This window comes from Anomaloglossus baeobatrachus (genome assembly GCF_048569485.1).
Source record: "Anomaloglossus baeobatrachus isolate aAnoBae1 chromosome 5 unlocalized genomic scaffold, aAnoBae1.hap1 SUPER_5_unloc_11, whole genome shotgun sequence".
NCBI lineage: Eukaryota > Metazoa > Chordata > Amphibia > Anura > Aromobatidae > Anomaloglossus > Anomaloglossus baeobatrachus.
This window is the reverse complement of record NW_027441786.1, coordinates 651,140-669,955: the sequence shown is the minus strand read 5'-3', so window position 1 is coordinate 669,955 and position 18,816 is coordinate 651,140. Positions and strand designations below refer to the sequence as shown.

The 18,816-nt window shown below is 47.6% G+C and overlaps 1 protein-coding gene across 1 annotated transcript in view; it reads right to left on the bottom strand.

Annotated features, from left to right (window-relative positions):
* The window catches only part of LOC142258790 (uncharacterized), an 89,258-nt gene that overhangs the window by 13,350 nt on the left and 57,092 nt on the right, over positions 1-18,816 (bottom strand). Inside the window, exons 5-8 of the mRNA XM_075331386.1 lie at positions 1,078-1,146; positions 769-948; positions 563-686; positions 366-479 (exon numbers count right to left, since the gene is read on the bottom strand). Of these exons, the coding sequence (XP_075187501.1) occupies positions 366-479; positions 563-686; positions 769-948; positions 1,078-1,146 (487 nt within the window). The remainder of the gene's footprint in view (positions 1-365; positions 480-562; positions 687-768; positions 949-1,077; positions 1,147-18,816) is intronic.

The following is an 18,816-nucleotide window of genomic DNA, read 5'->3' as shown; positions in this document are numbered from 1 at the left end:
TTTGGTTACATCATGCCACATGACTTCATGAAAGGTCCTTAAACAATCAACCTTAGAATACAACTGATGGGGACCCTAAGAGAGACTGGGGTTCCTGAGAAATTGCACAGTTTGACTCCTCCCAACACTGGTCCTGACTGGAACTAAGGCTTATTTTCGGTATAGGGCTTATTTTCATGGAAACAGGGTATTTATGAACCCTCTGCAGGTCTTTGAGTTGCCTTCATAACGACATACAGAAGGCACTGGAAACAAACAACAGAAGAAGCAGAAGCAAAGAAAATACAGCTGAAAAACCAGAGCAGAAAGTCTAAAAATGTGAACACAAAATGAGTGCAGAAAGTACATGAGTAGATATCTCTTACTGGATAGAGCTGGAGGAGACACATCCTGAGGAACATCGGGATCTTCTTGGTTACAGTCCTGTGGGAGAAGAGGACTGGGACATCTCTCTGGTGTTGTTCTCTTACTGGATAGAACTGGAGGAAACACATACAGGGACTGAATTCATTCCTTACATACAGATAATTATAGGCCGTGTATATTTAGTCCTGTCTATTACCTGGTGATGTGAGGGGCTGGGGAACCTCCATCATGACGTCCTTGTACAGATTTTTGTGTCCTTCTAAATACTCCCACTCATCCATGGAGAAATAGACGGTGACGTCCTGACACCTTACAGGAACCTGACACATACAATGATAACGTCACCCCCTGATCCCTTCATAGCGTTACTGTATAATGTCCCAGCATTCCCAGCAGTGTCACCTCTCCAGTCAGCAGCTCAATCATCTTGTAGGTGAGTTCTAGGATCTTCTGGTCATTGATGTCCTCATGTATCGGGGGGTGAGGTGGAGGCCCCGTTATTGGGCTTAGGGGTCTTCCCCATCCCTCAGACACAGGGGCCTGACAGCGCTCACTAGAGGTCTTCTTCACTACTGTGTAATCCTGGTTATGGAGAGACACAGTAATAAATCTCACTCCAGACATTTCCAGAGTCCTCACCTCTCCAGTTCTGTCCATCTGTTATTCCCATAGATAAGAATGATGTAATGTGACGTCATCAGAATCTCTCACCTCTCCAGTAAGCCGGAAGAGCATCTCTAGGGTGAGGTGTAATATCCTCTCCGCCATCTTGTCCCTGTCCATATCCATCCTAGATTGGTCAATCAGGAGAATTCTCTTATATAGAAGATCTCCACTGAGAGGATCCGATATTGTAGGGACCTGAATAGGGAGAAGATGACGATGTGACATCATAAAGAATCCTGTACAGTAATATAATTACTGGAGACTTTATATCCGATCACTGGCTGCAGAAATAACGCTATCATGTATGGCATGAAGGAGAAGACAATTCCTGGTTTTGGGCTGCAGGAACCGAAATGAAGATTCTTGATCCAATAATATTAAGAAGCGGCATTTACTTGACATGTATGGAACGTGACTATTTTATAATATTCATCTGTTTGCTTGTTTTTGGGGGTTTTTTTGTATGTTTTCAGGTTTTTATCTTTCCAGATTTTTTTGGATGATTTTTAAACTGCAATTTTTTTAAATATTTGCAAAATTACTGCATAATAACGACACTGAAAAAGACGTGGGTGTGCGGGAGGACGAGAAAACCAACCAGGGCCAGGAAGCTGCTGCCAAGGCAGATAATATAATAGGATGCAGTGAACGAGGCACAGATGCTCCGGACAAGAACAGTTTTGCCTCTATACAAGTCACTAGTGCGGCCACACTTACAATATTCTGCACAATTTCGGACTCCAGTGAATGAGGAGGACATGACTGAACTAGAGCGGGTGCAGAGAAGTGCGACCATTAAAGGAATGGAAGGTCTGCACTAGGAGAACAGGTTAGCAAGCTTGGGGTTATTCATTTGGAAACACAAAGGCTACGTGGCGATTTTATTACAATGTATAAGTATATCAGAGGCATTACTGAGATATTTCTAATGAGCTTTTTACAACTGAGGCCTGCAATGATGACAAGGAGAATCAATCATAATCACAGATGGGGATTCTTTACTGTAAGAGCAGTGAGAATATGGAACTCTCTGACACATGATGTAATAATTCTTGATAGACTACAAAAATTCAAGGCGGGCTTGGATGCCTTCCGTAAAAAGTATATTATGGCAGGTTTTCAGTACTAGATTTTGTGATGGGACATTGATCCAGGGAACTAGTCTGATAATATTAGTCATGAAGGAATTTTGCCCCTTGTAAAGGTATTCACACCCCCGAAACGTTCCACTTATTTTAGCATCATACCCACAAATGTAAATGCATTTTGTGATTTTATGTTATATACCAGCATTAATTAACAAGTTTTTGTGAAGTGTAAAGGAAATGATAGATGGTTTTCTAAATATTTAAAAATATAAATCTGAATATTGTGATGTGCATTTGTATTAAGCCCCTTGTAGTATGATGCCCCTGAGTGACCAATTGCCTCCAGAAGTCACATAATTAGTAAATTGAGTCACCTGTATCATTTATTCTCAGTATAACTACAGCTGTTTTGTGAAGATTTCACGAGTTTTGTTTGAGAACATTAGGGATCAAACAGCATCTTGAAAACCAAGAAACCCACCAGACAAGTCAGGGATAAAGTTGTGGAGAAGAGTAAAGCAGGGTTTGGTTATTTAAAAAAAAAATAGCCAAAGCTCTGAACATCTCACTAAGCATTTTTCAATCCATCATCCAAAAATAGCAGGAGTATAGTGTGGAGACAAGAGGGTCATTGGGTACAGTCGTCCTCTGACCTAGCTGTCTTTAGAAAGACTGCTCAGACCAGGGCTCATCCCACTGAACGCTCGCACTCATTTTTTGTGGGCAGTACACTTCTTAGACAACACAGGGTGAGGGAACCACACCTTGGTAGGACATTACTGGTTCACCAACAGGCAAACACATATCGTACATTTCCAGCAAGATCACAAGATGGTACAAGCGACAGAGTCTCTCCCATCCGTTGGCTCGCAAGGGATTAGAAACTCTGTGACTTCGGGGCCAACTATCCCAGTCAGTAGCATCTCAGTTTTGATGAGCACCCACTGATAGGAGATAGCGGCAAGCTTAGAAAGATGACTGAGCACAGCAAGATATGTAGCCAGGCAACTGAACTGTCCTCACCTGGGTTCTCCAGGCACAATTGTGGGCTCAGCATTGAGCAGTGAAGCACATCTGTGATACTCCAGCTAAAAATGAGGATTTTAGGCTGAAGTCCTGCAAAATGAATGTGGTAAGAGGAGCAAAGCCCTTTTTATACTTCTCAGTTTTCATTTCAGAGTATTGTATCTTACAGGATTGGTGGGAGATGGCTGTTCTCTCATTGGTTCAATTAAATTCGACTGCATAATATTCTTCTAATTGACATAGTCAAAGAGGCTGAGGCAATCAACATTTAACAGACAATAGGGCTCTGGTCTGTCTGACATGAAACAATGGCTTTCTTCTTTTGATTTGGCTATCAAAGGCACAATATGTCTGGCCTAATTAAGAACAGTTCACCCCTCACACAAATCTCCAGATGCTGAGTTGTCACCTTTAGCACAACTGCAAAACGAGAAAGACATGGCCGTCCACCTAAACTGACATCCCAAGCAAGGAAAGCACTAATTATAGAGAAGCAGCCAAGAGACCTACGGTCAGTAGAAAAGCAGCAGAGATCCAGAGCTCAGGGGGAGAATCTGTCCACAGGACAACTATAAGGCCTTAGCCACACGTTGAGAAAATTGGTGGGAGTGGAGTGCGATAAAACATCGCATTCCACTCGGACCAATTCTAGCCTGTGTGTCAGCATCCATGAGCGATTATTTTCTCAGCCCTAATCGGACCGAGAAAACAATCGCAGCATGCTACGACTGTAATTCGAGACCCTTTTCTCTCGCACCCATTCAAGTGAATGGGGCGAGAAAAAAAAAAAATCACACTGCACTCGCGGTACACCGGTGCACCGCGCATGCAGAGCGAGAATCGCAATAGCCGGCTACGGAGGAGAGGGAGAGAAATCCCACCCGCCCCTCCTCCGTGCCGGCCCGCTCCTCCGCAGTGGTGGCCCGCCCCTCCTGAGAGCCGGGCCGCCCCCGCAGCTGAGGTCCGCTCGCACTGTCGGACCGTAGTCACAGGGATACTAGCATGACACTCGGCTCCCGCTATGCTGCCAGCGCAAGCCGAGTGTCATGCGAGCATCGCAGTAGTGCCTCGTGTGGCCCCAGCCTAAGTCATAAACTCCACAAATTTAGCCTTTATGGAAGAGTGGACATTTTTAAAAGCAAAACATAAGAATTGAAAATTGCTTCACAGACGCCTTCATCCAATATACCGGAGATAGAGCTGTTTTATAAAGGAGAAGGGGCAAAAATGTGACCTGTAGATGAGCAAAGCTGGTAGACACATTCCCCAAGAGACTGGCAGCAGCAATTGTAGTGAAAGGTTTGTCCTGCAAAGTATTCACTCAGGGGGCTGAATACTACTGCACATTACAATTTTCAGAGTTAAATTTCTTAAAATATTTACAAATCCGTGTATAATTTCCTTTAATACTTCACAAGTGTTTGCTACTTTGTGTTGGTATCACATAAAACCCCAATAAAATGTATTTGTTTGTGGCTGTAATGTGAAAAATTGTGGAAAAGTTCATCGGGTGTGAATAGTTTTTCAAGGAACGGTATGTCTACCTTCAACCTAAAAACTAGGACATTTTGTCAGAAATGTTCTCCAGTCCACACCCGAGATATTTTATGTGGACCAAATATTTTGGTGCAAACTTGTCACCATTTAGGAAAACATGAGACTTTTTGCACTAAAAAGTCACAAACACAGGTCAAAGGGAAAAATACAAAGTGTTTCTATTGAGCGCAAATTTCATGATCCACTTGGACCAATATGAAGAATCTGGAACAAAAAACATTAATACGAGAAGATAAAAAAAAGTGACTTAGAAAAACCCAACAGAATTGATGAGTTGGACGTAGGTTTTGTGGTGCGGAGCCCGTTATACCGGCAGACGGGATGTGACCGGAGGCAGAAATATTCAGAGAAGGGAAAAATTTTACACTTTCTAGATAAATCCTCTCTTCCCGGGATGTAACGGCCTCTGATGCCGGGATCACACGGCCGGATAAAGAATCATCACAGCTTCATCCAGAAAACTAGGACAAGTCTTTTCTTATTTGTCATCCATATACAATCCGGTATTTACAGCCGCTATTAATAATTTACAAGACCATTTACAGCTTCCTACATTACAGAACTGCAATGTATCCGTAACACAATGTCTGCTGTATGGTGGAGCTGGTGGGAATCTGATGGTTTGTGCAGACACAGACCTGAATGGACGAGTCTCCTCCGATTTACGGAAGGCACTAGAGGATGCTGGGATTATTCTCACACGCAGATTATGTCAGTGAGAAAGAAAAATCCCCATCTGCACCGCCACATCCAATAACAATGGTCTGAGGACGAGACGTTGTGTTATTTTATGGACAGCACTGAAAATACAGTAGTGTGAACGAGAACTAAAAGGAACCAAAGCTCTTATCTCTCCTAATCCTGCCATCCCCACCGCTCTCATTACACAAGTATATCACATATAATACTGGAGGATAAAACAAGACTGAGCACAAGACCTTCACAGCCGTCTACACATCATAGGGGGATTTCATGTCACCTTCTCTCCATCTACCTGATGATCCTGAGGAACATCGGGATCTTCTTGTTTACAGTCCTGTGGGAGAAGAGGACGGGGACATCTCTCTGGTGTTGTCCTCTTACTGGATAGACCTGGAGGAGACACATACAGGGACTGAATTCATTCCTTACATACAGATAATTATAGGCCGTGTGTATTTAGTCCTGTCTATTACCTGGTGATGTGAGGGGCCGGGGATCCTCCATCATGACGTCCTTGTACAGATCTTTGTGTCCTTCTAAATACTCCCACTCCTCCATGGAGAAATAGACGGTGACGTCCTGACACCTTATAGGAACCTGACACATACAATGATAACGTCACCCCCGATCCCTTCATAGCGTTACTGTATAATGTCCCAGCATTCCCAGCAGTGTCACCTCTCCAGTCAGCAGCTCAATCATCTTGTAGGTGAGTTCTAGGATCTTCTGGTCATTGATGTCCTCATGTATCGGGGGGTGAGGTGGAGACCCCGTGATTGGGCTCAGGGGTCTTCCCCATCCCTCAGACACAGGGGCCTGACAGCGCTCACTAGAGGTCTTCTTCACTACTGTGTAATCCTGGTTATGGAGAGACACAGTAATAAATCTCACTCCAGACATTTCCAGAGTCCTCACCTCTCCAGTTCTGTCCATCTGTTATTCCCATAGATAAGAATGATGTAATGTGACGTCATCAGAATCTCTCACCTCTCCAGTAAGCCGGAAGAGGATCTCTAGGGTGAGGTGTAATATCCTCTCCGCCATCTTGTCCCTGTCCATATCCATCCTTCACGGGGCAATCAGGAGAATTCTCTTCTATAGAAGATCTCCACTGAGAGGATCCGATATTATAAGGACCTGAATGGTGAAGGAGATGAGCCGATCTGTAAAATTAATGGAGATAAGGGAGGTGAGATATCATTTGGGAACTAAAAAATATTCAACATGAAATGTGCTATGTACCGGTAAATAGTACAACCGTAAAAGTAGCACATTATCTGAACGGAAAAATAAAAGAGTAATTGCTCCCGGAATAAGAGTAGGAAAATACAAAAGAGCAAAAACAAAACATTTCCCAGTTTTTCGGTTAAGAACAGGGAATGGAATTAGGATTCGATGTGTTGTTGTTTCTAACGGAAGAAGAGGGGCCACACATGGCGTACGGATCTGTGCACTCGCTGACGCACAATTTACCACCCATTTCTTGTATGAGGGCAACAAAATGGGAAAATTAACCCCATTATAAAATGTGCCCACATTATATTTCACTCCTAAACTGGAAAAATTATGTAAATAAATTTTTTTAGATTTTCTAAACTGGTTTCGGAGCTCGTAGACTTTAACCCCTTAATGACCGCGGGCAGTAAAATAATGTCCTAGCGATCATAGTGTTAATCCCCTCCCGCTGCTGCCGGCAAGCAATAAAGAAATAAAGTGTATACCGCCCCCCAGCATCGCAAAATTTCCATGGTTTTAGCTACCGAGGGTAGCTTAGACCCTGGAGAGCAAGATTCGGGCTGAAAAAAAATGATTTATCTCCCATCTGGCATGATCAGTCATGTCAGATGGGAGATAAGTCGCCTCCCCCGGTCCCCCGATGTGGCCAAAGTGCCCCCCCCAGTCCCACGCCCCACCCGATCATTTAAAATGGCCGGCACGCGTGCTGCGCTCATCCTCCTCCTCTGAGTTCTGTTGTATCTTACATGTCAGATGCGACATCAAAGTTCTCCCCAGGTCCAGCCAGGTCACTCCGTCAATCCCCAGTCTCCCGTTGCCTCTTGCAGTGACTATCCCCCATGATCCCTCCTCTTCCTTCTGAGAAGATACTGGCCACATGTGCAGAGTAGCTCTCAGATGGCTCCTTGCTAGTAGTGACACTGAGCTTACTGCAGCGCACACTGCCATGCTGTGGACCCGGGAAGTGTGAGTGTAGCTTCACTGCAACCACACTCCTCACATGGAGGGTTTGCACTTCCAGAAAATGGGGGATACATTCACTGAGCATGCCCCCCATATTCTGGAAGGTCCATAGTCATCGTAGGACCTCCAAAATGGATTACCGCGGACTAGATTTATTTTTCTTTTCAATAAATTGGTGAAAGAGAAAATGTGTTGGGGAGTGTTTTTTCAAATAAATGTTTTTGTCTTTTTTTTATTACTGACTGGGTTAGTGATGTCGGGTATCTGATAGACGCCGTAAAGCCTAACCCCAAACATCATCCCATTTATTACCCCATTTGCCACCGCACCAGGGCAATGGGAAGAACCAGAGCGAAGCGCCAGGATTAGCGCACCTAATGGATGCGCCACTTCTGGTCGGCTGCGGCCTGCTATTTTTAGGCTGGGAAGGGCCAAATAACCATTGTTCTTTCCACCCAGAGAATACAAGACCACAGCTGTCAACTTTACCTTGGCTAGAAATCCAATTTTGGGGGGAACCCACTTTTTTTTTTAATTACTTATATACCTTCATTTTGGAATACCAGCCAAGGTGAAGCTGTCAGCTGTGGTCTGCAGCCTTCTGCTTTAGTCTGCTTTACCCCAGCTCGTTTTTTTTGTTTGGTTTTTTTTTTTTTTAATTATTTAATTTATTCTTTTTTTTTGGGGCTAAATACAAGGTTAAACACCCTTTAGTGCCTCATGAAAGTTACTAAATGGTGCCAGCTTAGAATATGCAGAGGGGTGGGACATTATATATGTGTTTGACATCTATTTATCTAGCTATCTATCTATCCTAGCTTATTAGGCTGTGTTCCTATGATCAACATTTGAAGGTTTGGACGCAGAGTGTTTTGACTGCAATGTTGTGCAGTACAAGCGCAGTAGCGGGATGTTTAGAAATCTCATGCCCACTGTGCTTCTTTTCTCTGCAGCATAAACTGACCAGCGGCGCAGCTTCCTCAGACACAGGAGGTCAGTTTATGCTGTGGAGATGAGTGTGTTCTTCGCAGGGAGAATAAAGTCCGCAGTGGCCTGAACCTGGATCGTGGGCACGGGCAGCTGCATTCTCTTGTGGACAACACCGACATCTGCGCAGTGTCGCCGGATTGTGGGCACATAGCCTAAAAGTGAGAGGTTTGTCACTACAGCAACATTTTTGTGAACTACCTGTGAAGTCAAAATGCTCACTTAACCCTGAGTAAAATTCTTGAGTGGTGTAATGTCCAAAATGGGGTCACTTGTGGGGGTTTCTGCTGTATAGGTACCTTAGGAGCCCTGCAAATGCGGCATGGTGCCCGCCATTTATTTAAACTTTTCCAAAAATTACATGGTGCTCCTTCTGTTCTGAGCCCTCCCGTTTGTCCAAACAGAGGTTTTTGACCACATGTGGGGTATCACTGAGCTCATACAAATTTGGTTAAGAAACTGTGGGGTCCACTTTTTGGTGTTTCCTCATGAAAAAGTGAGAAATTTGGTGCTAAAGCAAGATTTTTGTTAAAAAAAAAAATGAACGTTTTCAATATGACGACCTAAGGTTTTCAAATTTTGTTAAGTACCCGTAGGTTCAAAATGCTCAATATATCCATGGATAAAATTCATGAGGGGTCTAGTTTCCAAAATGGGATCACTTGTGGGGGAGCTTCACTGTTTAGGCACCTTAGGGGCTCTCTAAACACGACATGGCATTCGCTAATGATTCCAGCTAATTTTACAGTCAAATGGTGCTCCTTCCCTTCCGCGCCCTACCATACGCCCAAACAGCTGATTTCCTCCACGTATGAGGTATATGCATACTCAGGAGAAACTGCACTATACATTTTATGGTGTATTTTTTCCTGTTACCCTTGTGAATAAAAGCCATCTGGTTAAAGTAACAATTTTGTGGTAAAAGACATTTTTTTTTATTTTCACGGCTCAATGTTATAAAATCCTGTGAAGCCTCCGGGGATTCCAGGTGCTCACCAAACATCTAGAGAAATTCCTTGAGGGGTCAAGTATCCAAAATGAGGTCACTTGTGGGGGTTTCTGCTGTTTAGGTACCTTAGGGGCCCTACTAATGCTACATGGTGCCCGCAATCTATTTCAGCCAAATTTGCTTTCCAAAATTCTAATATTGCTCCTTCTGTTCCGGCTCCTCCCATTTGTCCAAACAGAGGTTTCTGACCACATGTGGGGAATCACCGCGCTCATAAGAAAGTGGGTAATAAACCGTGGGGTCCACTTTTTGGCGTCACCTCTCGAAACCTGTCAAAGCGACACTGGTCAGAATTGCAAAAAATGGCCGAGTCATAGAGTAGAAAACTGGCTCCGTCCTTAAGGGGTTAAACTGAATGTAAATGAGCCGGTCAGGAATAGCGGGAAACTGGTCCTGAACTGGTTAAAGGTGAAAATAGCTGAGACTTGAAGGGGTTAATGATAATGATGACCCCAAATAATAAAGACTCCAGTCTGCACCTACCTCCACCTGCAGAGCCGCTCACCAGATATATAATACCCTGCACCTACCTCCACCTGCAGAGCCGCACACCAGATATATAATACCCTGCACCTACCTCCACCTGCAGAGCCGCACACTAGATATATAATACCCTGCACCTACCTCCACCTGCAGAGCCGCACACTAGATATATAATACCCTGCACCTACCTCCACCTGCAGAGCCGCACACTAGATATATAATACCCTGCACCTACCTCCACCTGCAGAGCCGCACACTAGATATATAATACCCTGCACCTACCTCCACCTGCAGAGCCGCACACTAGATATATAATACCCTGCACCTACCTCCACCTGCAGAGCCGCACACTAGATATATACTACCCTGCACCTACCTCCACCTGCAGAGCCGCACACTAGATATATACTACCCTGCACCTACCTCCACCTGCAGAGCCGCACACTAGATATATAATACCCTGCACCTACCTCCACCTGCAGAGCCGCACACTAGATATATAATACCCTGCACCTACCTCCACCTGCAGAGCCGCACACTAGATATATAATACCCTGCACCTACCTCCACCTGCAGAGCCGCACACTAGATATATAATACCCTGCACCTACCTCCACCTGCAGAGCCGCACACTAGATATATAATACCCTGCACCTACCTCCACCTGCAGAGCCGCACACTAGATATATAATACCCTGCACCTACCTCCACCTGCAGAGCCGCACACTAGATATATAATACCCTGCACCTACCTCCACCTGCAGAGCCGCACACTAGATATATAATACCCTGCACCTACCTCCACCTGCAGAGCCGCACACTAGATATATAATACCCTGCACCTACCTCCACCTGCAGAGCCGCACACTAGATATATAATACCCTGCACCTACCTCCACCTGCAGAGCCGCACACTAGATATATAATACCCTGCACCTACCTCCACCTGCAGAGCCGCACACTAGATATATAATACCCTGCACCTACCTCCACCTGCAGAGCCGCACACTAGATATATAATACCCTGCACCTACCTCCACCTGCAGAGCCGCACACTAGATATATAATACCCTGCACCTACCTCCACCTGCAGAGCCGCACACTAGATATATAATACCCTGCACCTACCTCCACCTGCAGAGCCGCACACTAGATATATAATACCCTGCACCTACCTCCACCTGCAGAGCCGCACACTAGATATATAATACCCTGCACCTACCTCCACCTGCAGAGCCGCACACTAGATATATAATACCCTGCACCTACCTCCACCTGCAGAGCCGCACACTAGATATATAATACCCTGCACCTACCTCCACCTGCAGAGCCGCACACTAGATATATAATAACCTGCACCTACCTCCTCCTGCAGAGCCGCACACTAGATATATAATACCCTGCACCTACCTCCACCTGCAGAGCCGCACACTAGATATATAATACCCTGCACCTACCTCCTCCTGCAGAGCCGCACACTAGATATATAATACCCTGCACCTACCTCCACCTGCAGAGCCGCACACTAGATATATAATACCCTGCACCTACCTCCACCTGCAGAGCCGCACACTAGATATATAATACCCTGCACCTACCTCCACCTGCAGAGCCGCACACTAGATATATAATACCCTGCACCTACCTCCACCTGCAGAGCCGCACACTAGATATATAATACCCTGCACCTACCTCCTCCTGCAGAGCCGCACACTAGATATATGGCTGCTCTGTACAGGACCTGTGATGACGTCACATGGAGGGGAGGAGTCAGGGTCACATGATCAGCTCCTCAGTGTATGCAGGGCTCTGCTGTGCTGGGTGTCATGGTGCTGGATGAGGGGAAGTTTATGTGTGGGGTCAGGAGGGGTTTACAGTGTGGATGTAGCAGAGCCGTGTGTGTACGAGGTGTACGGAGCAGAGCCGTGTGTGTGTACGAGGCGTACGGAGCGGAGCCGTGTGTGTACGAGGTGTACGGAGCAGAGCCGTGTGTGTGTACGAGGCGTACGGAGCGGAGCCGTGTGTGTACGAGGTGTACGGAGCGGAGCCGTGTGTGTACGAGGTGTACGGAGCAGAGCCATGTGTGTACGAGGTGTACGGAGCGGAGCCGTGTGTGTACGAGGTGTACGGAGCGGAGCCGTGTGTGTACGAGGTGTACGGAGCAGAGCCGTGTGTGTACGAGGTGTACGGAGCGGAGCCGTGTGTGTACGAGGTGTACGGAGCAGAGCCGTGTGTGTACGAGGTGTACGGAGCAGAGCCGTGTGTGTACGAGGTGTACAGAGCGGAGCCATGTGTGTACGAGGTGTACGGAGCGGAGCCGCGTGTGTGTACGAGGTGTACGGAGCGGAGCCGCGTGGGTACAAGGTGTACGGAGCAGAGCCGTGTGTGTACGAGGTGTACGGAGCATAGCCGTGTGTGTACGAGGTGTACGGAGCGGAGCCGTGTGTGTACGAGGTGTACGGAGCGGAGCCGTGTGTGTACGAGGTGTACGGAGCGGAGCCGTGTGTGTACGAGGTGTACGGAGCAGAGCCGTGTCTGTACGAGGTGTACGGAGCGAAGCCGCGTGTGTACGACGTGTACGGAGCAGAGCCGTGTGTGTACGAGGTGTACGGAGCAGAGCCGCGTGTGTACGACATGTACGGAGCAGAACGGAACCACGTTTATACGAGGCTGAATGAGAAGTAATGGCCTCCACCCTCTCGGCTTTGGATGGGAATATAGTAATAAATGAAGCGCAGTAATCATCCTTCGCTGTAATCTCCGATATTCACTTTCCCACATAATCTCCAGATAATTGGAGACTCTTCTGCCATGGACACGTTTTCTGCAGCCGTCATGGAAGAAGTGGCCGCTCTGTTTCCGCCTCGCACTGGTCTCTCCTCCATCAGATGCACAGTTATGTCCCCGCAGATCTTTCATTATCGGGAACAGATGGAGTCGGACGCCCCAGATCTGGACTGTATGGCGGATGCCGTCCGGCGGAGGCTTCAGTCTCTGAGGTTCTGCAGTGGTGACATGTGACGTGTGTTTCTGGCATTCTCAGGCTGCAGGAAAATATTCCTCTTCTCCTTTCGGACCCTTGTTAGTCGGGGTTTCACAGTTGGCAGCGTTGTGATGTAACGCTCTGAAGTGATTGTTCTCCACGTTGTAGGAAATCCCCATGGATAACGCCATCTGCGCCCAAACACTGAGGCCAGGATTTCCCGGCTGAGGACGGTGTCTTGAATGTCTTTTTCTGGCCCGAGCCTTTGTGCTGATATTCCATGGACTGACGTTTCGGCTCCGGTCCGTAGTGGTGTACACAAGTTTCGTCTCCTGTCACAATTGAATGCAGAAAGGCGTCACCTTCATTCTCGTAACGTGAGACGAATTCCTGGTAAATGTCCAGTCTGTGGCTTTCATGTCAGACGTCAGCATCCGGGGCGGCCATCGTGCACAGATCTTCCCATAACCAAGCAGAGCAATAATGTGACTACACGTTCCTGTGAAATGCCGATTGTGCTTACAATTTCTCTCTGAGTGATACGACCATCATCCTGAATATGTCTATCTTTCCATGTGTAAAGGGTGCTTTACACGCTGCGACATCGCTAGCGATATCGCGAGCAATAGCACCCGCCCCTGTCGTTCGTGCGACATGTGGTGATCGCTGCCATAGCGAACAATATCGCTACGGCAGCATCACACGCACATACCTGTTCAGCGACGTTGCTGTAACCACCGAACAATTCCTCCTTCAAGAGGGAGGTGCGTTCGGCATCACAGTGACGTCACAAAACGGCCGCCCGATAGAAGAGGAGGGGAAGAGATGAGCGTTCGGAACATGCCACCCACCTCCTTCCTTCCTCCTTTCCGGTGGACGCAGGTAGGATGATGTTCGTCGTTCCTACAGTGTCACACACAGTGATGTGTGGTGCGATCGTTGATCATCGCTCCTAGCTGTAACATGCTGCGATGTCGGTAACGATGCCGGATGTGCGTCACAAACACCGTGACCCTGACGATATATCGTTAGCGATGTTGCAGCGTGTAAAACACCCTTTACTTTGTAGTTGCTGTCACAGGACGTCCAACTCTTTCTTTGTCACACAAGCCAGACGTTCCCCCTCACCATTTTTAATCTTACTACTGGCCCAACGACGCACAGTGCACATCAGCACAATCACCATACACGGCTTGTATTCTCTGATGAATCTCCTTTGGGGTGACAGCTTCATTGACCGCACGTTGCCTAAATCGAATTGACCAATCGCCTGTACAGTGTCCATTCTTTACACTGTAACGACACAACCGTTCATTGCTAAGGTTTCCCTCCAACTGGAGCTGTAGAGGAGAGTCTACTGAACAGTCCAGTACCTGCTGCATACCGGCGCTGCCATCTGCTGAGGGGTTATGGAGGTGGAGACATTACTTTTCATTCAACCCTTGTATTATTGTGCTTTTGGTCTTACAGACCCATTTCTCTGTCCGGCACTCTCTGTGTTATAGATTTGGGGCATCTCGATAGATGTTTCTCCAGGCCTCTCCTTTAGGCCTCTTTCACACGTCCGTGAAAATCACGCACATTTTTCACGGACGTGTCAAAGGTGCGTATTGCCCTTTATGAGCGGTGTTTATGGCACACATGTGTTCTCCGTGTGTTATCCATTATAACACACGGAGAACAGGAACTTTCTGCTCACCTGTCCCTGGCTTCGCTGTCCGTGGTGCTGATCTTCGGTCTCCGGTCCTGCCGACTCCCCGCTGCTGCTGTTTCCGGCCGCAGTGAAGTGAATATGCAATGAGCATAATGAGCGGCGGTCGGAAACAAGTGACAGCAGCGGCAGAGACAGCAGCGCTGGAGAAGGTGAGTAAAGTTTTGTTATTTTTTTCTCATACACGTGTGTTTTCTCTGGTGCGTGTCACACGGAACACATCCGTGTGGTTTGTTTGCGTTCCGTGTGACACCCATGATGCCGGAGAAAAACGGACATGTCTTTGTGTGGAGCACAAGGGAACACGTATGTTCTACACGTACACACGCTCCATGGCAAAACATGCACGTGAGCGCAGACGCATTGATTTTGATGGGTCTACGTGTGCCCATGTCTCCGGTACGTAAGGAAACGGATCAAACACGTACTGGAGACACGGACGTGTGAAAGAGGCCTCAGACCGTGGTCACACTCTTGTATATTTTCTCATGCATCAGACTCAAGTGTGGAGCCGAGTGTCATTCACTATAATTCGATTCCTTGTAGTAGTCTAGTTAGCCGCCTTTGAACTGACTCTAACTTCTGAATGTTCTTTTCAAAATGTGAAGCCCAAAACTTGATCCCATATTCCAGATGTGGCCTTACAAGTGATTTATAGAGGGGTAACAATACGTTGGGATCACGGGATCTAATCTCTTTTTATACACCCTAAAATCTTCTTTGAGTGCTGCTGCTCAGCTTATTTGTAACCAGAATACCTAAAGGGTGCTTTACACACTGCGACATTGCTAGTGATCTCGTTAGCGATGTAACACGCCAGATGGCACATACGATCTGCTGAGATCGCACATAGGTCATTTTTGTAGCGCCGGTCACATGTGCGATCTCGGCAGATCGTATGTGCGATCTGGCGTGTTTCATCGCTAACGAGATCGCTAGCAATGTCGCAGCGTGTAAAGCACCCTTAAGTCTTTAGCGGGCTTTACACACTGCGATCTCGCTAGCAAGATCGCAAGCGATTGTACCCGCCCCCGTCGGTTGTGCGACACGGGCAAATCGCTGCCCTTCGAGCACAACCTCGCTTACACCCGTCACACGGACTTACCTGTCTTGCAACGTCGCTCTGGCCGGCGATCCGCCTCCTTTCTAAGGGGGCGGGTCGTGCGGCGTCACAGCGACGTCACACGGCAGCCGTCCAATAGAAGCGGAGGGGCGGAGATGAGCAGGACGTAAACATTCCTTCCTTCCGCATAGCCGGTGGAGGCAGGTAAGGAGATGTTCCTCGCTCCTGTGGTGTCACACACAGCGATATGTGCTGCCGCAGGAACGAGGAACAACATCGCTAATGAGAGGGAAACGATCTTTTGTTTTAGGACGACCTCTCCGCGGCAAACGATTTTTGCCGCTTTTGCGATCGTTTTAGGTCGCACATAACTATTACACGCTACGATATCGTTAATGATGCCAGATGTGCGTCACAAACAATGTCACCCCGACGATAATTCATTAACGATATCGTAGCGTGTAAAGCCCGCTTTTCTTCTGTTCTGTAGTCATTAAAAACAACAAAAAGAGGAATTAAATCCTCCAATAGCTAAACAAATACTGACAGAAAAATGGCAGCAGATGTAAACTGCCAAGGCCAAAGAAAACTCATGCACTACCAGGATGCAGCAAGACCTCCAATAAATGGAGGCATCACAGGTGCAAGAGGAGCAACTCACTCTACCGTTTCCAATGATGGAGGAGAGCGATTGCTTAATGGTAAAATTGCACACTTGTGGCTTGCATAGGGCATCGTTCACACGTGCAGGTTCACAGTATCTGGTAAGCAGCCTATTAGTTACACCCATCCTATTAGATGCCAGCGGGAGTCTTTTTGTTAGGCCTTGCATACTATAGTCACTGTCCCTGTATGGTGCACATATGTAGTAATGGCGCAGCCTGCTGACATCTAATAGGATAGGCGTAACTTATAGGCTGCTTACCAGATACTGTGAACCTGCAGAACAACTGGATTTAACCATTGACAGGGTGTATAGGCTCCTCAAGTCCAAACGGGTCCCAGCCTCTGCTCCAAATGATGCTCTCACCAGAATCCACTTTTTCCATATTAAAGAAAAAATCTTATCTGCAGCCAGAGCAGTGCAGACCTCACAGCTCGCTTTCAAGACATCCAGATATTCTCAGATCTTTTGACCGCCACACTTGCTTAAAAGCAGACCTTTGCCAATGCCACCAAGATCCGGAGAGACCATGAGGTTCAGTACATGTGGGTTGTCATGGTTCGCCTCCCCGTCCACATGGCTAGGGGGCGGAGCCTTCTCCCAGGCCTCACTTCCGGAGCCTGGATGTCTTAAAAGCTGACATTTCCAGTGAACCAGCAGCGGCTATAAGCTTAGCGCTGCTTTGCCTGTGAGTGCTGGTCCCTGTAAGTGTGATCCTGAACCGTTTCCTCTCTGTGCCCTAAGCCTCTGTCTGTGTTCTGTCCCCTAGTCATTCTGCCACTCCTCTGTCCCACCTCCTTCCTTACCACAATAGCCCCTGTTGTTTCCCCCTCTCCTACCTACCCACTCGGTTGTTTCCTCTGGTACCGACCTCGGCTTGATCTCGACTCTTCCACTGCTAGTTCCTCCGGTCTTCCTGCTGCCCGTACTGTGTATGACCCGGACCCGTCTGACCATCCCCTGCATGCTCCACAGCTTCAGCTGTACAGCTGATGCTAGCAGACACTGCATTAGCACACACTGGAAGTTCCCCTCCTTGCTCATTCAGCTCCGTGTAGTGTCTTTCCCTGCAGGACTCCAGCTCCCCCTGCTGGCAGCCTGACATGGGTCTTCCCCGTCAAGTTGATTGTTGCCAGGAATGGATCCAAGCATGTGGTCTCCATGCCTGAATAGGCGCTACAACCAGTGCTTTTTTTTGCGGTGGTACGCGTCGGTACGGCGTACCGGAAAATTTGAAGAGTGCCTCTGGCTCTGTCCACATGGCTAATTTGTAAACTATACAAATTAGCCATGTGGAGCAAAGCACAAGCCAGAGGCGTCTCCAGGGAGCGCTGTCGGGCTGCCTGATGCGGCGGTGTGGAAGTCTGCCGGGTGGGAGCCGCTATTCTTTCAGCGCAGCTGTCACACTGACACTCCCAATGCTCAATTGTCCTAGTATCTGTCAGACGCGAGGAGAATTGAAGCGGTGATGCCGGCGCTGACTTCCGGGTCAGCGCGACGGCTGTCATGTGATCAGGTCAGCTGATCAGACTGCTGACCCGGAAGCCAGCGCCGCAGCGCAGAGGCTGCAGAGAAATGCTGAGAAGTGCTCCACTGTGGAGCTGAAGAAGACACGGACGGAGGAACATTATGGGGTAAGAGGGGAGTATTTATGAAACAGTATGGGGGAGAGAGGGGGGGAGGGAACTATTTGTGGACACACTATGGGGGGGACAGAGGGTGGGGGAGGGAACCATCTGTGCACACACTATGGGGGGACAGATGGTGGGCAGGGGGCAATATGTATATATACAGTATGGATGGGGGAGGGAACTATCTGTGGACAGAGTATGGGGAGAGAGAGGATGAGGTTTCATGCATGGGGAGAGAAATGATGAGGGGTGATGTATGGAGAGAGGATGAGGTTTCATTCATGAGAAGAGAGGATGAGGGATGATATAAAGGGAAAGGATGAGGTTTCATGCATGGGGACAGAGGATGAGGGGTGATGCATGGGGAGAGAGAGGATGAGGTTTCATGCATGGGGACAGAGGATGAGCGGGGATGTATGGGGAGAGAAAGGATGAGGTTTCATGCATGGGGAGAGAAATGATGAGGGGTGATGTATGGGGAGAGAGAGGATGAGGTTTCATTCATGGGGAGAGAGGATGAGGGGTGATGTATGAGGAGAGGATGAGGTTTCATGTATGGGGAGAGAGAGGATGAGGTTTCATGCATGGGGAGAGAGAGGATGAGGTTTCATGCATGGGGAGAGAGAGGATGAGGGGTGATGTATGGGGAGAGAGAGGATGAGGGGTGATGTATGGGGAGAG